Here is a 19,350-nt window from a genome sequence, read left to right as displayed (position 1 = left end):
TCCATTGTATCCTATGACTTTTAAACAAGTACTCTAGCATTTGTTCTAAAACCCCCAATCCTTTAGTGGTAATTTTTTTTTAAATACTGTACATTATTAATCTATTTTCAATTAATTTTTACCTACTTGTAATTCATAGTTTTGTTTAAGATTGGGGGTGTGTGATTTTTTTTTTACATATTTTTAATGTAATACTCTAATATAAAGTAACATACCTATACTATTACATAAGATATATTCATTCTTGTAGGATTTGATATAGATACCCCAGATGATTTTGGCAGGACCTGTCTACATGCAGCTGCAGCTGGAGGGTATGTTAACAAAATTTTTACTTTTTTTAAGAAGAGGATAGTTGATCGTGGCAGTTTTTTTTTTGTTTCATAAAATATAAAACACAATGTTTTATTCACTCTGCCTCATTTGAAAACACGCTTTTATACTTATTTAAACCTACCAATTTCATTATAATTACAATTTCATTACAATTACATCTTCTCAATGTATTTTTCCTGGGTAGGAATTTGGAGTGCCTAAACCTTCTGCTGAACACTGGTGCAGACTTCAACAAAAAGGATAAATTTGGAAGGTAGGGTGTGATACAGTTCCTCTGTAAAGCCTACTTAATGTTATTTACTTAATGACTTTCTTGACCTCCTAATGTGGCTTCTGAGAGTTAACTGAATAAATCTATGACTTTTGCATTGTGATCATGATTTGTTGAGAGGCCCCAATAAGTAGATAACTTCTGAATATTCATTCTCACCCACAGCCTTCTTCCAGCTGGGCCCCTGCCATAGCCCCAGGCTACCAGCCACAGCTTTACTTTATAAGCACTTCTATACCTCTTATGATGTCATTCCTCTTCCTCCTCCCATAATCATAGCCATGAAAATATAAAACCGCATGGTACCTATGCTCCCTCAAAAAACCCACAAGAGCTGGAGCTCAGTGGTAGTTCTCCATTCCTTCAAGTCATTCTTTTGTTAGAGACTCTGCTGCCTATATTTGGTTCCAGAGCACTAGAAAGAGGGAGGAAACAGGTTACAAATCGATGTGTAATTTTTCTTTCTCCTCTTCTCTGACTCTCCGCACACACCCTGAGCGTGACCCACAGGAAAGCACCTGTGAATGCAGAGTCCCTTTGTAGTCACCCAGCCAATCTGCAGTCTCACTGTTCAGCCCCAGGCCTCATTGCTACTTGCATCTGTGATTGCAGTACTTAAAGCCACCATGATCTACTAAGTTACTTAGAATAGGAATTGACCCAGAGTCTGTTAGAACCACATAGGAAAGGACAGAAGGCAATTTGAAAAATAGAGGTGAGCATGCTGTAGTGTGTACAGAAATCTAAATATAATGTACACATGAGACTTATAATGTTATAATCTAGTGTTACCTCAATTTAAAAAAAATAGAGGTGGCAATATGAGCAAAATTGTGTATCAGGAGTTTGAGAATTTTATCAGAGTATGTGACAAGAGAGGGTGTGTGTGAATCTGTGTCAGTGCATGGGATTGGGCCAGTGCACAGTAGAATTACGTGTGGTAGGGAATCAGAAGTACATATAAGAAAAGAAAAGGAAAAATGACTATCTGACCCCATAATTATTTTGAAGAACAGACTGTTCTTATAAGCCTGCTAATTGAAGGAACTAATGACCCACAAAATCAAAAATCACTTTGTTTGACTTTGGAGTGCAATTTATAGCTAATTTATTTTTATAAGTGTACTTTAATCCAGCTTATATTAGTTAATTTGTAGCACTTGACGCATTCTGTACTACAATTAGGGCACATTCTGAGTTTAGAAGCTTGAAAGTAATTCAGGGTTAATTGCATTTTCAAAAATACTATTACTGTATTATACTATTATCCAATAAAGTAAAATAATGCTTAACTGTCATTTCACCAGGTAAATATTTTAGAAAAAATTATACCATGAAGACTCTGGACTAAATTTACCTTCACTTTTCTGTTTTCTTCTTCTTCTTCTGTTTTGTTTTTTTTTAATGAAAGGTCATGGATAATCATAGCTTATTAATCTAAAGACAGAAACTCCTAAATTTAGTAATATTCTTTTTCATTTCAGTAACTGAGAAGAAGTAAGCTACAAATATTCCATCTCTAGAAATTAACAGTACTCTAAACTCTTCAAAATGATGAACAGCCTTCAAAACTACATTTTCTGCTTGAGGAATCTGATATTACTGTGCAGCTCTACCATATAGTTGATATATCAGCATCCTTTTTAATGCTTCTGTATTTTTCTTACTCTTTATTCCTCTACTGAAACAGGAACAGAAGCTGCTACCTATGAAACATCTCTATTAGTATAGGGGAAGCTTTGTTAAATGAAAGTTTTCTCAGATTGCTGATGGCATTAGGGAGGGAAAAAAATAAGTTTTCAAGTTTTGGAGCAGAATATGAAGGATATCTGTAATTCACTCAAAAGACTGGAATTGTTACTGTCTGGGGACCATGAAATGATTTAATTGTGTTCCTGTCTTATTTTGTATTCTTAGAGGCTCTTTGCCATCTTAGTTTCTCCTCCAAGCTTTCTGTCTGGCCCTCCAAAAGACTTAGGTATATGGCAGAAATCAATCTCAGGCTTTCTATAAATATTTATAACTGGGTGGATCAACTGTGCTCTTGTTTACTGGTTTGTGTCCCTGACTTTTTTTTTTTTTTTTTTAATTAACTTGGGCAAAAAGATCTCCACTGCACTATGCTGCTGCCAACTGCAACTACCAGTGCCTGTTTGCTCTTGTGGGCTCAGGAGCAAGTGTGAATGACCTTGATGAAAGAGGATGCACACCCTTGCACTATGCAGCTACGTCAGACACAGATGGCAAGTAAGTATCATGTGGTGAGAATGAAGGATTGTTTCTATCTGGCAGTTTTTATAGCAAATTTGTATTTCCTTTTTTGTACTTTTTATTATTGATTATCTTTCCCTGATGCTCTAGTAGAGAAAATAAGTTGTTTTCATAATTATTCCTAGTCATAGTTATTACCCACCTACTTCTACTCAGCAGCCTGCGTTATGAACTAATCGGGTAGAAGAAAGATCAAGGTCCCTTTTCATCCTCCCTTCCAAAAACACATCTTAATATCTATCACCTCCATGTTTTTTCCACCTGGCTTCTTAGAGGCAACAGTCTTGAGTATATCATAGGGAAAGGGAAAGAGGCAAGAGGTACACAGACAATGCCATTGGAAGATTGAGCAGAGATTGGAATGCCAGTATTCTTCAGAGGTAGAAAGTTCATATTTCTAAGGGATCCCTGTAAATTGGTATTCAAATAGGGAATAATTGAACTGGCAGAATCTGGCACATAGTTGGTACTGAATAGTGCTTAAATAAGTAAATTATATAGATAATGGAGTAGTGAGTAAATGTTGTCCAAGAATGACTTAATAAAATCAAAAGAATGAGAGATTTATAAATTCTTTCATAATTAATATTCACCCAAAGTTGATCAGACCCATTTATAGTACCTTAATGTATATTGCCTTCTTGGAAGAAAATGAACTCATTAGAGACAGAGAAGAAATCTTCAATGTCTGTGGTATTCCTCATGAGTCTGGGTCAGTGAAGGGTAGGAAAAACAAATAATGGTTTCTGGGGAAAGATTTTATAAAATATACTTCAAGGAAGTTGCATTTAACACAGAACTATTTCCTTGGTTTTTAATGTTTACTTTTTTACCTTCAAAATAAAAAGCATAATTTGATGGTATTACTCACAAATATTAATTTATTATAAATTCTGTAACTAATTTCAAATCCATTTCTATAAGTAACACTTCGTTATGTTGGATTTGTGTCTAAAATCCTAATCTTGAAAGCATTAGTAAAATATACTATCAGCCCTTTGTATCTACTGGTTTTGCATCTGCAGATTCAGAGGGTCGACTATATTCATTGTAGGGTTGTGTTCATTTATTATAAGGGACTTGAGGGTCCAAGTCTATGGTCTTTGGTATCCTCGAGTACTCTTGGAATCAGTCCCCCTTAGATACCGAAGGATGACCGTATTTTCTGTTTGGAGGAATATATCACTTTATACAATTTCATGTATACCAGAATAGTTAGATATAGATAGGTTTTGGGAGAAGCTAAGTTATTTGAAGTATGTTTTTGGATAGTAGAGCTTTAAAGAAAATCTCTGATAGAGACTTTGTAAATCAGAAAATATTTTGGTAAACTTGGGTAAGTAGATTATCCTCTGATTTATAAATTTTGTAATTTCAGGATTTGATTTATAGATTTTCCTAAAATAGATTATACCCCAAATGACTGTCACCATCAGAAGTCCTTTACCACTGTTCCCATAAACTGTTTATTGGGTACTGCCCAGCATGATCTAAGTAAACTCCACTGAGTTCATGTACACACAGACAGAGGTTACCCAATGGTCCTCCTGCCCTTATACAATTACATTAAACCTGAATTCTTATGCAGGAACAAAAGAATAACAGTGTTCAACCTATACTGTTTGAGATTTGTGGTTTTATTTTAAGCCTGTCTACTTTTTCTTTAGAAGTATACTTAGTACTAAAGTGAATTAAATCGTTAGTTTTCTCACCTAATATAAACTGTTTTGAGCAATAGTCTAGAGCAGGGGTCCCTAAACCCTGGGCTGTGAACTGGTACTGTCCGCGGCCTGTTAGGTGAGTGGCGAGCGAGTGAAGCTCATCTGCCGCTCCCCATCGCTCGCATTACCGCCTGGACCGTCCCCGCCACCCACTCGCCCCCCGATCCGTGGAAAAATTGTCTTTCGCAAAACCGGTCCCTGGTGCCAAAAAGGTTGGGGACCGCTGGTCTAGAGATACTTATTACTTAAACACTTAATTCTCAGTATGTCCACAAGCAACCTGGTGTACCAGAAAGAACATGAGCTTTATCCAAAAGACCCAGCTGAAATCATGGGGGCTTCATATTATACCTCTCTGAGCCTGAGCAAATAATTGTTAGGCAAAATCTTCTTTATCTGTAAAATTAGAATGAAGCGTACTTAGAATTGTGGGGAAAACTGAGGGCATGTGTATAAAAGAATCTAGCACTGTTTTTTGGAGCCTCTTTCTTATCTTTGAAGTATCAAAGTCCCAGAGGTCTTGTCTGATGCCATCATTTATTGCCTCAGTGATTTGTTCCCTGGGAACCTTCTGGAAACTATTCACTACAGTAACCATTTTAGGATACCAGAGGCATCCTTTCAGTAAGTGATTGTTTCGGAGGCTTAAATAGTAGAATTAAAGAGTTGGTTTATTTTTCTAAACTCCAAGGATTTAATTCCCAGGAATAGGTTGGATAATAAGAGAATCTGGAATAATTCTTTCTGCTGCCAAAGCCAGAGTGAAATATTTTCTAAAAGAAGAAACAAATTCCCCATGACTTCAAATACTGTTATTCAGTAATGTGTGTTTGTTGGTTTGTTTCTTTAATGATTGTTTAATAATGTCCTGTCAGCATCCCCAGGGAAAGTTGTATATACTTTGGGATTTTTGACACTCTGCCACCGGTTTTCTGCTGTTCAGAAGTGACATAAGTAATTGCAGTTCTACTCTGCCTTGTGTGCCTGTCTTTACTTGCAGTAAATGGAAAAATACATGAAATCGTTCCTACTCATTCTACTCATCCTGCTAGTCACCCCCATCATCCTGATGCTGACGTTCACTCTAGGCAGTCATGACTCAGCAAACAAATTTATAGTTATTTTCACGGGAAAAACATACTAAATATATTAATTATTAACAAATAAAATCCTCTTTGCCATTTGAAGAAAAATAGGACTGGCTATGAGCATGATGGTGAGGACCTACCCCACGCCTGTGTGGTGTGTATAAGAGAAGGGGAAGGCTGGGGTTATTTATTGTGATTACATATAAGGAAGAAATCCTCCTCATGCCTTTTCTTCTGTGATAACTACCATTAACAGAAGTATTTCTATATGTTTATGTAGATCATTTCACATCCCTCACAGTGTTATCAGAGTTAATGAACCTGGTACATGTCTGTCCATAGGCTTTTCTGTGTTCATATGGTTATATATACATGTGTTTATGAATGCATAGATATATTTCACCAAGATACACTTTTATGGAGATAGATGTTCACAAAAATGGGATCATAGTTTGACTTCTAATAGCATTGTTTATTTTTGTCTGTTTTGAACTTTATATAAATGGAATCATACAGTCTTTTGTTTGGAACTTTTATAATCCTTAGGTTTATTCCTAAGTATTTGATATTTTTATTGCCAAAATAAATCTATCTTTAAATTTCCTTTGTTGTGAAATAGAGAAATATATTTGACTTTTGTATACAACTTTGCATTCAGTAGCCTTGTTAAACCTGTTTTATGTATGCATGTAAGACAGAACTGGGTTTGATTCTGGCTCTGCCACTTGCTGTGAGACCTTGGGCAGGTTACTTAACCTCTCTGCACATTTCATCTGTCAAGTGGGAATAATAGTCTGACCTTAACTCATGGCCATATGAGGTACAGAATATCTGAATTGCTTAGAACAATACCTGACACATTGTAATCTTCCTGTAAGGATTAGTTGTATTTTTTTAAGCTATGCTTAATATCTTTTTTTGTCAATCAGACACTTGTATACCATGATTGGGGAGAGTAGAGTTAGGAGGGCCTCTGGTGACAATGCCACATCCTCTGCCCTGGGCCGAGTGGTCCTCTCCCAGGGCTCTGACCAGCCGTGGGACACATGGATTTGACTTAGTCTGAACCTGCACCAGAAAAAGTGGTAGGAGCCCATGGACGGTAGGGGAAGAGTAGGAGAAGTTTAAATAGTTTGAAAATCACTCTGATTTGAATTACATGCTTAATTAGGATGAGGATATTTGTCTAACAAATGAAGAAAACAAAATATTTAACAGTAAGTTTGGTTTATTACTTAGCCATTTAGCCATAAATATTCCTCCAGATTTTGCATACATGGTTTATTTTAGGGAAATAAGAGAAATTATAGAAAATCTTCGTTTCTTAATTTTCTGAGTTTTATAAAATGAGCGTGTGTTAATTTACAATGAGAAAAAAAAATTTAAGATTGACTCTCTCCCCTCCACCTCATTTGCAAATCAAAAGTGAGGTTCAGATTTTCAAGATCAAGCAATTTTGTGGTTCAGAATTTTATAAACACACAGGTTAAAGTGTCACTAACTCATTAACCCCTGTGCTGAAGCATTTGTAGCATAGAAAGAACACTTGAAGAAAAGACCCAAGGCCTAGTCCTTGCTTTGCCATATTCTAGCCAGAAGATTAGGAGCAAGTCATTTAATTTTCCTGAATGTCAGTAATTTTTTTCATTTGTTAAAGGTAATACTTACAAAGTAGTCATGAAAATTCATATTGCTTAGCAAAATTTGAAAGGCGTGGCAATAGAAGTAATTTTATAATTATAAATCAACTCTTAGTCTTTGTTTTGTTATAGGAGACCAATCATCTAGTAATATGAAGGTAGACAAAGAAATAATGATTTGATAACTACTGCATGTATTATGGTTGAATTATTTCAAACCATTTAATGTTGTATACTTGCAACTAGTAAATATAAGTAGTGCTTTGAGACTTGCTCTCCTACTTCCGAAAGTAAACATGAACTTACCTACTTGTTTTGCTTTCCTTAAATAAGTCAGTTTTTTTTTCCCCCAGTACTCATGTATCAGCAAGTTATCTTAAAATAGTTTGTTCCACTGATAGAATCTGCCTTGTGTTCAGGTCCCAGTAGGGAGAACTATTTCTGTTTTACCATTCACATCTAGAGAACTTGATTAAAGGTAAAAAGATGTGCCCTTGGGTGAAATGTTTCTGCCTTAAAGCAGTGAGACTGTCCTTCCAGGCCAGCAGGTCTTTCCTTCATCCCAGTGAGGATTGACCTGTGAGCTGGTACCTAAGCAGACTGTACAGAGTCTACACACTGCCTGAGATACTTCCTGGAGTGCCCTCAGAGCTAGTTTAGGAATACCGAGAAACACCAGGCTTGTTCCTTAGAGTCAGATTCGGGTGATGTCGTTCTATCATAGTGATATGCATTTCATCATCATTTTCACTGCATATAAATATCAAAATCCCACTTAAAAGGATGAACGTTTGCTACCATTAAGGATATTATAATAAATGTAGATTCTGTAAGTAATTCCTAAGAGATCTAAAGTACTTTAAGTAATTAGCATTAAAGAAATAAGGGTTGGCATTGCAAAGAATGGTCCTCATACATATATGATAGAGTTACTGGGTGATCAGTTACATCGCTCCATTGTTCCTTTCCACTTGTTCTTATAACTTCATTATGCTTTTGGAAACTTAACAAGTAGTATCTGATTATAGATTTCCCCCCTAGTGGTAGAGTTAGTAGTTATTTAGACATACTGCAATATTAGACAAATTATCACTGAATAATTATGGACTTGGAATTTGAACATGAATGGTTTTAGATTATTTAGTTGAATTCCTACTCCCATCTATCAAATGAATAAACAGAAGCCATTTCACCATAAAGGTGAAACGATTTGCCCAAGATCGTTGGTATCAAACTAACTCTCACAATAAATCTTTTAATTTCTAATTCAGTACTCTTTTTTTTTTTGCTACAGTAACATTTATCAGAATTATAACAAATTGTGAACCTTATAATCCTTTTATTTTAAAAAAATTTTTTTAACATCTTTATTGGAGTATAATTGCTTTACAATGGTTAGTTTCTGCTGTATAACAAAGTGAATCAGCTATACGTATACATATATCCCCATATCTCTTCCCTCTTGCGTCTCCCTCCCACCCTCCCTATCCACCCCTCTAGGTGGTCACAAAGCACGGAGCTGATCTCCCTGTGCTGCGTGACTGCTTCCCACTAGCTATCTCTTTTACGTTTGGTGGTGTATGTATGTCCATGCCACTCTCTCACTTTGTCCCAGCTTACCCTTCCCCCTCCCCGTGTCCTCAAGTCCATTCTCTACATCTGCGTCTTTATTCCTGTCCTGCCCCTAGATTCATCAGAACCATTTTTTTTTTTGATTCCATATATATGTGTTAGCATACGGTATTCGTTTTTCTCTTTCTACAATGAGGTATCACCTCACACCAGTCAGAATGGCCATCATCAAAAAATCTTACAGTCCTTTTAACATTACTTTCCTCATATTTTAATAGCACAGGAATAAAGTATTTCCCATGGGAAGGTCTTTCGTGTTACCTACATACCACTTTTACATCGTTCCCACACTTTTCATGTCTCTAATGCAAGATCCTTGAATTCTGACCTTGGTTTTGGGAGATATTTTTACATCCTTTCTTGAGCTTCCTAATGAGATACCATACTAACTGTGTATTCCAGAAAGATTGGATGCTCCCCACCACTAAGAGTTTAATCCTGTCAAACGTTATGTGAGTCGACTAGCTGGTGCCATAAATATAGACTGTATACGAAACAGTCTTCAGGTATACTGAACTTGCTGCCAGACTGTGGATAAAGAAGATTCTCTTACGAACGTTTTGTTTGTACTTTTACGATACTTACAGTCAATATCATTTAAATGACAAATGTATGTAGTGTAGATGTGTTTATGATTTTTACATTACTCAAATGTAAGAAAAATTTCCAGTTTTGAGTTTGTCTCTGTTTTTATCATTGGTTAAAATGCAGGATTTAGAATTTTGAATATATCTTACTCTAATAGGTGCCTGGAATACTTATTAAGAAATGATGCAAATCCAGGGATCCGGGACAAGCAAGGATACAATGCAGTTCATTATTCAGCTGCATATGGTCACCGTCTGTGTCTTCAGCTGGTAAGATTCCTGATTTCTTGTGGAAGGACCAATGTAAGTGTATATTCTAATAATGTAATGACAGTGAGAATAAATGAACCAAGAAACAAATGCCTTTTAACATTTTTAGAATCCCTATCCTTCCTAAATTCATACTTGCCTCACTAAGCTTTCTCTCATTCCCTTTTCCCTTTCACAGAGAAAGGAGGAAATTAGATCTCTGGAGAGGGCTCCCTTAGAGCCCCCCATCCAAGTAGCATTCACTGCCCCTGCCCCTTTAAATGTTTTCCGGAACGTTTTAAAGAACTGTAACTGTGTCATATGTCAGAAATACGTGTTTCTGTGAGAGGAAGCTTCCCCCTGTGTATTCAGGAATTCCGAAAGACCCAGTCTTCTGTCAGTCTCTCCTGACAAGGGAGACTCATCTCACCATTCACCCCACTTTGCCAAACCAAAGGGAGAGTAAAAGACAAGTTAAATGATTCTGAAGTGTGTAGCACATGCTTCACGTTAGAGGTTTCTTCATTTAGACCTACTTATAAATTATATTAACATTGGTTCCCTTAAAGGGGAAATAAAATTCAAGGAGGATGGGTATAAAAGATAGAAAAAAGAGGTTGACATACTTAATATAGCATTTAGAACCCTGCTACAGAAGTAGTATTTCCTTAGTTTATTATGGTAGCTTTAGACTAAAATCTGAGACCCATGTGTATAGATTTGTGGTCTATTATATTGTACAATTGTTTATTTAAAAGACTTCATTTTTGGAGGCAAAGGAAGCACAAGTTCAGAATAGAATTTAACAAAGCCCTATGTAAATAGAGACATGTAGTTAACATTTATCTCTTTACTGTATATGACTGCTTCCTCAACTAAGTATTTTTATTTTAAATTTTATTTCAGATTGCAAGTGAAACTCCTTTAGATGTTGTAAGTATTAATTAGTCAGTTTTCCCCCTAATACTGAGTATTTAAATATTTGCTCTCACTAGAGCTGGAGCCTGTCTTACACATTCCTGGGAACAAAGATAGTGACAGAAATCATGTTTGCAGGGGGAGGGAAGGTTCTTACTTGGTGGTAATTAAATGGCATTTCTCTCAAACTCTAAGTTTATAGCCCTCTCTCAAAGCTCTTAGCATGTGGTCCTTACCACATTTTCAGGATAATCCATTCCATCAGGTTGCTGAATTTAGTTTTCATAATAATAATGGTCTGGGATTTTTAAATCCATATTCAAGTATCAGTTTATACTCTAAAATGAATTTGAACTTGGGGGAGGGGGACCAGGAATAACTGCTGTGGTATGTCTAAAAGTACCATTTCTGACACTTAAAATTCTTTTCTTTCTCAGTTAATGGAAACCTCGGGAACAGACATGCTGAGTGATTCAGACAATAGAGCAACAATAAGCCCTTTACACTTGGCTGTGAGTATTGCCTTCACAGCCAGCTTGATGGCTGATTTACTGAAAATGTCTCATATCTGTTTGTGTTGACTCAAACTAGTACCCAGAACTTTTGGTCCATATAATGATGATCATGGAGTTAAAACTGTAAGAACTTTCTTAACTCAGAGAATTCTTGAATGTACTTCTGTTTCGTTTGTTTGTTTGTCTTAAAAAAAAAGGTCGAGGCGGGGGTGGTTGGGGGGAGGGGGTTTGAGCTTCCCCCAAGGCCTGCCCTAAGGAGAGAATATGCCTGAGATGTGAATTTTAAAATGACCCACCCTAGTGGAATGGCTTCTGACTTCTTAAGCAGACGATATAAGAACTGTAATTTCTGTGGTATTTCTAAAACTTTTTGCTTACTTTGTGATTTTGGGGTGCTAAGTTTGTGTTCACTGGTCCTTCACTTGCTCATGCTATAGGATTTAACTACATGGTCTGTAATGTTCCTTCTAGCTTCAGATGCCACTGAATTTTTCCTCTTAATGTTCATCACTAAGAGGAGGAGATTAAAAGAGAGTGTGACAGTTCTTTTAAGTCAAATATGGAAATGAATTACCTTAGGAAATTTCAAGCAGAGCCCAATCTAGTTCTTCCTGCGCTGAAAGAAGAATTTATCTTTGAAATAAAGCATGTTGTGGGGAGCTGGGGGACTTTGAGAATCAGGAGAATTGGGTACTGTCACTATTTGTGAGACCTCTGATTTTAAGTATAGTAAAATGCTTATAAGGGTCTCTACTTACGTTAATGTGTATCACAAGTCCAGTGATCCATTTAATTGTTTATTCTCACATATACTATTATTTTTTATTTTAATATTCTCCTGGCATATTTTCTAACACTGACACATGTACACTGAATTTTCTGCTTTGTCTTTCTCCCCCTTTCTCCCCAGCAGTACTTCCTACCATGGTCTAAATAACTAAGAAGACATGCTGAAGCTTCCTTTTTCCTTGCCCTTTGGGTCTTTGGAAATACTGTCTACTCTCCCAGACTTGCATAATAAATAAGTCATCTGGAAGTGCAAAGCTAGCATGGAGAAAATAGCTATTTTACTATGGGTGGCAAGAAATGACGTCTGAGCAGATGACTAGGCAGTTCTTCCTGCATCATTATCATCATTCTTATAATAATAGCGCCTCATCTCTTGAACACTTACTAGGTGCCAGACTAAGGACTTTGCCAAGTTTTTGAATGCATTATCTCAAAAACTTCAGTTTTTTAACTAGTTATTTTACTTCATGGCTATTGAGAATAGTGCTGTTATTAACATGGGTGTGCTAAATAGTGTTTTTAAGCTGAAATGGAAACAATTTTGTGATTTCATAATTAGGCTCAATGAAATGTGGTTATACCACCACTCTTGCATTTTGTACCCATCCCTAGGAGGTTTTTCAGAAATTACTGAAGTGATTTTTCTCCTTCCAAACTCTCCCAATCCAGGACGACTTGATGCAGTAAAAACACGCTGGCTTGAGGACTCAGGAAACTGGCCTTGGTCCTGCCTTCGCACATACTAGGCTTCTAAGCCTCTTGTCCCAGTCCAGTCAGAGCCATCGTGAGGGGAAGACTCCTGTGGCAGATTACCCTGGCTCTAGCCGTCCTTATTTTCCCTCTGCTTCTTTTTATACCACCTTCTGCATATACTGTGCCTCTCACAGTTCATTTTTAATAGCATAATTTTGTTGACCTGGTATTGAGGAACAAGGTTAGATGTGATCCTCAGACAGTAGAGCTCAGAGATCTCCAGTCACTTTAACCTTTGAGGGAGTCAGAAACATCAAGAGGTCAGTAAGGCCCAGAGCAGCTTCACCTCCTGCTGGTGCTTTCTGACATTTCCCACAAGAAGTGGTTTTATAGCCCTTTGGTACATTGCGGGGCCCTCTTTTTTTTTTTTTTGCGGTACGCTGGCCTCTCACTGTTGTGGCCTCTCCCGTTGCGTAGCACAGGCTCAGTGGCCATGGCTCACGGGCCCAGCCGCTCCGCGGCATGTGAGATCTTCCCGGACCGGGACACGAACCCGTGTCCCCTGCATCGGCAGGCAGACTCTCAACCACTGCGCCACGAGGGAGGCCTTGCAGGGCCCTCTTTCTAGCTGAGTATCTCTTTTTAGAAGCAGGTGACATTTAGCACAAATATGGTAGAATTTTATATTTTTCAATTCCCTAATGAAAAGTTCACATGTGATCATTTACAGTTTGCCTGTATGTGCTAAGCTGCAGGGCTGAAAGGTATCAGAAAATGACTTGTCCCTTAGCTAAAAGGGGTGGCATGAGTGAACCAGAGGAGACATTCCTTCCCCATCAGAACTGTGTCGTTATTGCCTTATGTCCTGCTCAGCATCTAGTCCAATAAGAGTAATAGATGTTCAGTTGACATGTTGGTTTTTGAAATGAATTCTCTGGAAAGCAGACTGTGTAAAGAAGGGGATTTCAGTCAGTCGGGTTTCAAACAAATCTCTCAATCTTCTTGCTCTGCTGTACTGCTAGGACAGTGTGTAGCACATGGCAGTTTTTCAAGCAGGGCTCAGCCTAAATATTTTTGAAAAGAAATGTTTATTTTTGAGATGGCACGTTATGGGATGGAGTAGTCATGTTAATTTGAGAAATCAGAAGGCTCAAGTACTAGCTGAACTTCAGTTGCAACTATATCTATGATTTAAGTGTAGTGACACTTTATCGGGGAGTGAAGGGGGGGCACTGAACTGTGATGAAGAACACGGGCTCTGGAATCATAGACTTAGAGTGAAAGCTTTCATTGAACCCATGTCACACATCATTGAATGTCTGCCATGAACCAGACATTGTATACTCGTGAAAAGATCACCTGTCATTTGAACTTTTATTATTTGTGGAATACCCATTCCCTAACACTGTAGCCTACTAATTGATTATTAGAAAAATTTGTAGGTAACTTTCTGAATTATCAATACAGAAGTTTTAGATTATCTCAAATATAATGATGTAAGACAAGTTTGCTTACTACTCCCTTTATGTTTTCTAGGGTTTCTAAGAAGTCAGTCTAAATATGTATTTTTTAATTTATATTTTTATTTATTCCCAGGCCTATCATGGTCACCATCAAGCACTAGAAGTGTTAGTACAGTCTTTGTTAGATCTTGATGTGAGAAACAGTAGTGGAAGAACACCCTTGGACCTTGCAGCATTTAAGGGCCATGTAGAATGTGTGGATGTTCTCATTAATCAGGGAGCCTCAATCTTAGTCAAAGATTACATTTTGAAGAGAACACCTATACATGCAGCAGGTATGTCAAAGACTATGAATGATTTTATTTACCACTTTCCATCTAATGCTCTTCTTTTTCAATTTCTTGTATATTATACTCCTGGTAATTGTTTTAACAATTTTGACTTTAACAGTTCTAATGATTCTACTCTCGGGGGAAAACCAACAGCAAGATTATAATCACTTTAAAAAAATATCTACCTTAGAAATCGGATTTATATAATAGTCTAACTTCTGAAGTACTTTATCAACAAAAAAAATACAATTTTTTTTTACTGCTTTTTGATGGAAATTCTTTTGGGTTGGTATGTGCTTTCATTTAATAACTGATAAACATTTTACTTACTGTACCAGGGTACTGCATTAAACATTTAATCAGACAGGAATACAGAGTGCCTGCTATGCAAGAACTACTCCATGGAGTGTTTTGTGATGTTGTAGATGTGTGAAAATGCAAAACTACATAACAGTGCCACTGTGATGACTCAGTACCCGCTGTGTCACTAGCAGATGCAGATTCACAACTCTCTACGGGAATTACTACAAGGCAGTATTAATTTTAAATAATGAATTCAAGACTGGTATATGTGAAGAAATTCTAGCCAAGTATTTGTCTCATCCCCCGTAGGCCATCTTCGTATGGTTAGATTCATTTCACTTAGTCTGTTTTTATAGGGTGATCCTTAAAATGGATCCATTTGAATGTAGGTCTGGGACTTTGCTTCTGGTCATTTGGAAAACTTACATTTTAGAAGACTATAGGTAACACCCACTGTTGCTCCAGAGCAGCCTTTCAGAAACTATCAGATAATCAAGCAGGGCTCAAAGAAAAAAATTTTAATAATGGATTAAAAGTTCTAATAAGGATATGTATATAAACTGCTATATGGTAAAAACAAGAAGTCAAAATGCTATCATTTTCTGTTACCTTATTCTGAAAAAGAGTGACGTTGTATATTATTCTGCAACTTGAAACATTATATTGTAAGCACATTATTTGCAGAGCTAATTTAAAGCTTTCATGGAGTGTTTGCACTCTTAATAGATAAATATTGAACCAAGACACTAGTAAGTCCCTCAGAAGTGGCTGACCAATGCCATATAATTCATAAGTCCTACCCACTGAAAGAGTTACAGGTTACTGTTAGCACCCACCTCTTCAATAAATGCAAGCCTTGGTTAGAACCAGGATGCCTTTCAAATTTGGAGACCTGCTGGGGAGCATCTTACTCTTAAATCATAGAAAGGACATTGGTTCTGGATGTGAGCCAGTCCTTTCCCACAGGGATCTTATGCCTGATGCTTTGGGTGTTGAGCTTAGACGATACGAATACTCATCAGTAGCTGCTGTGTACTGAGTATCCGTGAATCCAGTTTAAAAAAAAAATGATGGGCCAAACAGAATTTCCTTGAAGTATCCCCAAGGATCACATCTAAAATCAAGAAAGAAGGAGGACTTTCACTATCAGGAATAAAAATATTTCCCAGACGTCCTCCAGACTTCTTAACATTTCAGTGGGCAGAACTTGAAACCAGTCATTGGCAAAGGAGAATGGGGTTGATGTGATTGACTTGTCTGATCATGATTTCATCCCTTGGCTGGAGGCAGGCTGCCCTTCCTGACCACATTGGCACCACCAGAGAGCTAAATAAAATGAGCATTTTCTTTCTTGCCTGTTAAGTTCAATGAATATTCCAAAATTATATCTAGCAAATGTGGTTTAAGATGGACATTTTCTATTTTATCATTTTATAGATATATAATTGCTGAAATTTTTGAATATCACTTTACAGCAACAAATGGTCATTCGGAATGCTTACGGCTACTAATAGGAAATGCAGAACCACAGAATGCAGTAGATATTCAAGATGGAAATGGACAGTAAGTTTTACTAATTTTTAAATTAGTTTTAGGATGTTTGTTAATCTTCATACCTTTGCCCCCCTATTTTAGTAAGTCTGTCATAGTGTGTAACTGAGTAACATCAAATACAGTTTTTTAAGTATACTTTAAAGTTGCATCACAGAAAGACATGTTTAGAAGGCAGGCCAACACAGTGTATTTTCATGGATGAAGTCTCGGTGGTGACGGAGCTGCTCCTGTTGTTACCTAGGACTCCTCTGATGCTCTCTGTGCTCAACGGGCACACGGACTGTGTCTACTCACTGCTGAACAAAGGAGCAAACGTAGATGCCAAAGATAAATGGGGAAGGACGGCACTGCACAGAGGGGTAAGCAGAAGTGTTCTCGCTTCCTTGCTGAAAGTTTTTATGACCTCATTTTACCTAAAACTGAACTAGGCTGTGTTTATATTTTTCTTCATTTAATTTTTACCAAATAATCTTTACTGTTTCTTTCACTATCTTAGTTTTTGAACTCTAATTTTTTTTTTTTTTTTTTTTGCGGCACGCGGGCTTCTCACTGTTGCGGCCTCTCCCATTGCGGAGCACAGGCTCCGGATGCGCAGGCTCAGCGGCCATGGCCCACGGTCCCAGCCGCTCCTCGGCATGTGGGATCTTCCCAGACCGGGGCACGAACCCGTGTCCCCTGCATCGGCAGGCGGACTCTGAACCACTGCGCCACCAGGGAAGCCCCAACTCTAATTTTTAACACCACAAAACACAACTTAATCCAGAGAAGAATAATGTTGGAACAGAATTTTTAAATCTTAGGGGCCTTCCCTGGTGGCGTAGTGGTTGGGAATCGCCTGCCAGTGCGGGGGTCACGGGTTTGACCCCTGGTCCGGGAGGATCCCACGTGCCTCAGATCAGCTAAGCCCATGCACCACAACTGCTGAGCCTGCACTCTAGAGCTCACGAGCCACAAATACTGAGCCTGTGTGCCATGGCTGCTGGGGCCTGGGTGCCTGGGGCCTGTTTTCCACAATGAGAAGCCTGCGCACCGCAGCAAGGAATGGCCCCTGCTCACCGTGGCTGGAGGGAGCCTGCGCGCAGCGACGAGGACCCAGCACAGCCAAAAATTAATTAATTAATTAATTTAAAAAAAATTTTATAACCCTAAAGCCTTGAGTAGAATTGATGTCAGTTTTACTTTTTCCCATTATCACAACTATTTTCTTATACATTTTTGTCTTAATTTTTTCACCTTTGAAATATTTTTTTGTTGAACTAGAAGTCCCATTATTCCTGGTTTTCATATTTACTTTTATTTTGACAAGGTCACTGCTTTAAATTTTTAAGCCACTTTGAGTAAAAATACTGGGTTACTCAAAATATGATAAATGCCTTGATTGGTGGGAGGACATGGGGAATATGGACTTTAAAATTCGTAATTAGCTATAATTGTCATGGAGTGCCCAACATAGTGTATTCAGCTACATGCAAATAATTTTTCTTTCAGGCAGTCACAGGCCATGAAGAGTGTGTAGATGCATTGCTTCAACATGGTGCTAAGTGCTTATTACGAGATAGCAGGGGCCGGACACCAATACACTTGTCAGCTGCCTGTGGACACATTGGTGTTCTCGGAGCTCTTCTGCAGTCAGCAGCATCTATGGATGCAAATCCAGCCATGGCGGACAATCATGGATACACGGCGCTTCACTGGGCTTGCTACAACGGTTAAGTACACAGACACAGACCCACGTTACCTGCCCGTTATGTACCACAGAGAGACAACTAACTGACACATTCTGACTTCCATGAGAATGATATATTAAGAATAACCTACCATGTAGTTATAGCTTACTCCAGTGCCTTGTCGTGCTAAAGCCAAGATGCTGGTTGTCACAGATGTTTTGAGATAAGCAGTCACTAAGTTTAAAAGGTTTTTAGACTTTTGCTTCAATAAGTATTTTGCATTTTTAAGATACTTTTATAATATTAATTACTTTTATAACATTATTAATATTAATATTATTTGTTACTAATATACTTTTATTATTTCCAATGTCTTTTATATAGTTATGCTTGTATTTTTATTATATTTTTCTTTCTAAATGTACTTGTTATTAGGGGAAAAATGACAAAGGTAAGAGAAACAGTGAAAATGTATCATATTCTAGACTGAAATCTGTGTATGTTTTCTGAGCACGTTGCAAGTTAAGATCCTTATATCAACAGTAACATGTATGTTCAACATTTTAAGGGAATAAAATCCTGGTAGAATAAATCACGGAAGTAGAAACTAGAAACTTGGACACTTTTGTGGTTAAGTGAACTTGGCTGCATGATTATAACAGACTTACTTTTAGCTTCCTGGAGACTAACCGTCACAGTTAGTCCTTTTACAGGTAGACTCATTAAAGGTCAATCAGAGAAGTATAAAGCTATTTTTAAATGATAGATGTGAAAAATGGGATTTGGCTTTTGAAATGTCACTAAAATAATGTAAGTAACAGAGCATATTGAAGATTTGATCATCTTAGAAAACATTTGGGTACGTTATATGCAGTGTTAAAACATCAGTCCTGCCTAAGTGTATGCTTAGGGCTTTATCAGGGATGTGAGGGGTTTTTTATTTGTTTTGAATATCAGTGTAGCATTCAGGTTATTGTTAGTTGTAATAGCATATCTACAAAACTAGTTGACAGTTCTAACAACTTTCCCTCAAAATGTACAGAAAATAGAAATTGCCTCTTTATATAATATCCACTTGCTTAAAAAAATAAGCATAGTGGCTCTTATAAAATTCAGCTGACTGCCTTGCCAGAGAGGAGGTTTCTATCTTTCTGTAATACACTTTTTGATGTGGTTCTTTTACTGGGAGCCATTTTGACAAATAATTGTTGAGTTGTGGTAAAAGAGGAGAAATCTGAATCTTGCAAAATTATAGTTTAAACATTTTCGTAAGCATTTTCTAGATAACAGTATTTTGATTTTCATATTAATTCTTGTATCA

The 19,350-nt window shown here is 37.3% G+C and overlaps 1 protein-coding gene across 7 annotated transcripts in view; it reads left to right on the top strand.

The window, feature by feature from the left end:
• Positions 1–19,350, top strand: part of ANKRD28 (ankyrin repeat domain 28) — a 186,778-nt gene that overhangs the window by 152,255 nt on the left and 15,173 nt on the right. For all 7 annotated transcript variants that reach the window (XM_060298628.1, XM_030876381.2, XM_060298625.1 and 4 more), the window contains 10 exons: positions 251–314; positions 521–589; positions 2,714–2,854; positions 9,705–9,816; positions 10,702–10,728; positions 11,151–11,225; positions 14,307–14,508; positions 16,284–16,371; positions 16,604–16,721; positions 17,851–18,070. In XM_060298628.1, coding sequence (XP_060154611.1) covers positions 251–314; positions 521–589; positions 2,714–2,854; positions 9,705–9,816; positions 10,702–10,728; positions 11,151–11,225; positions 14,307–14,508; positions 16,284–16,371; positions 16,604–16,721; positions 17,851–18,070 — 1,116 coding nt within the window. The remainder of the gene's footprint in view (positions 1–250; positions 315–520; positions 590–2,713; positions 2,855–9,704; positions 9,817–10,701; positions 10,729–11,150; positions 11,226–14,306; positions 14,509–16,283; positions 16,372–16,603; positions 16,722–17,850; positions 18,071–19,350) is intronic.

This window comes from Globicephala melas, chromosome 4 (assembly GCF_963455315.2).
Source record: "Globicephala melas chromosome 4, mGloMel1.2, whole genome shotgun sequence".
In the NCBI taxonomy this organism is placed as follows: domain Eukaryota; kingdom Metazoa; phylum Chordata; class Mammalia; order Artiodactyla; family Delphinidae; genus Globicephala; species Globicephala melas.
The sequence above is the reverse complement of the archived record's forward strand: the minus strand, read 5'-3'. Positions and strand labels throughout refer to the sequence as shown.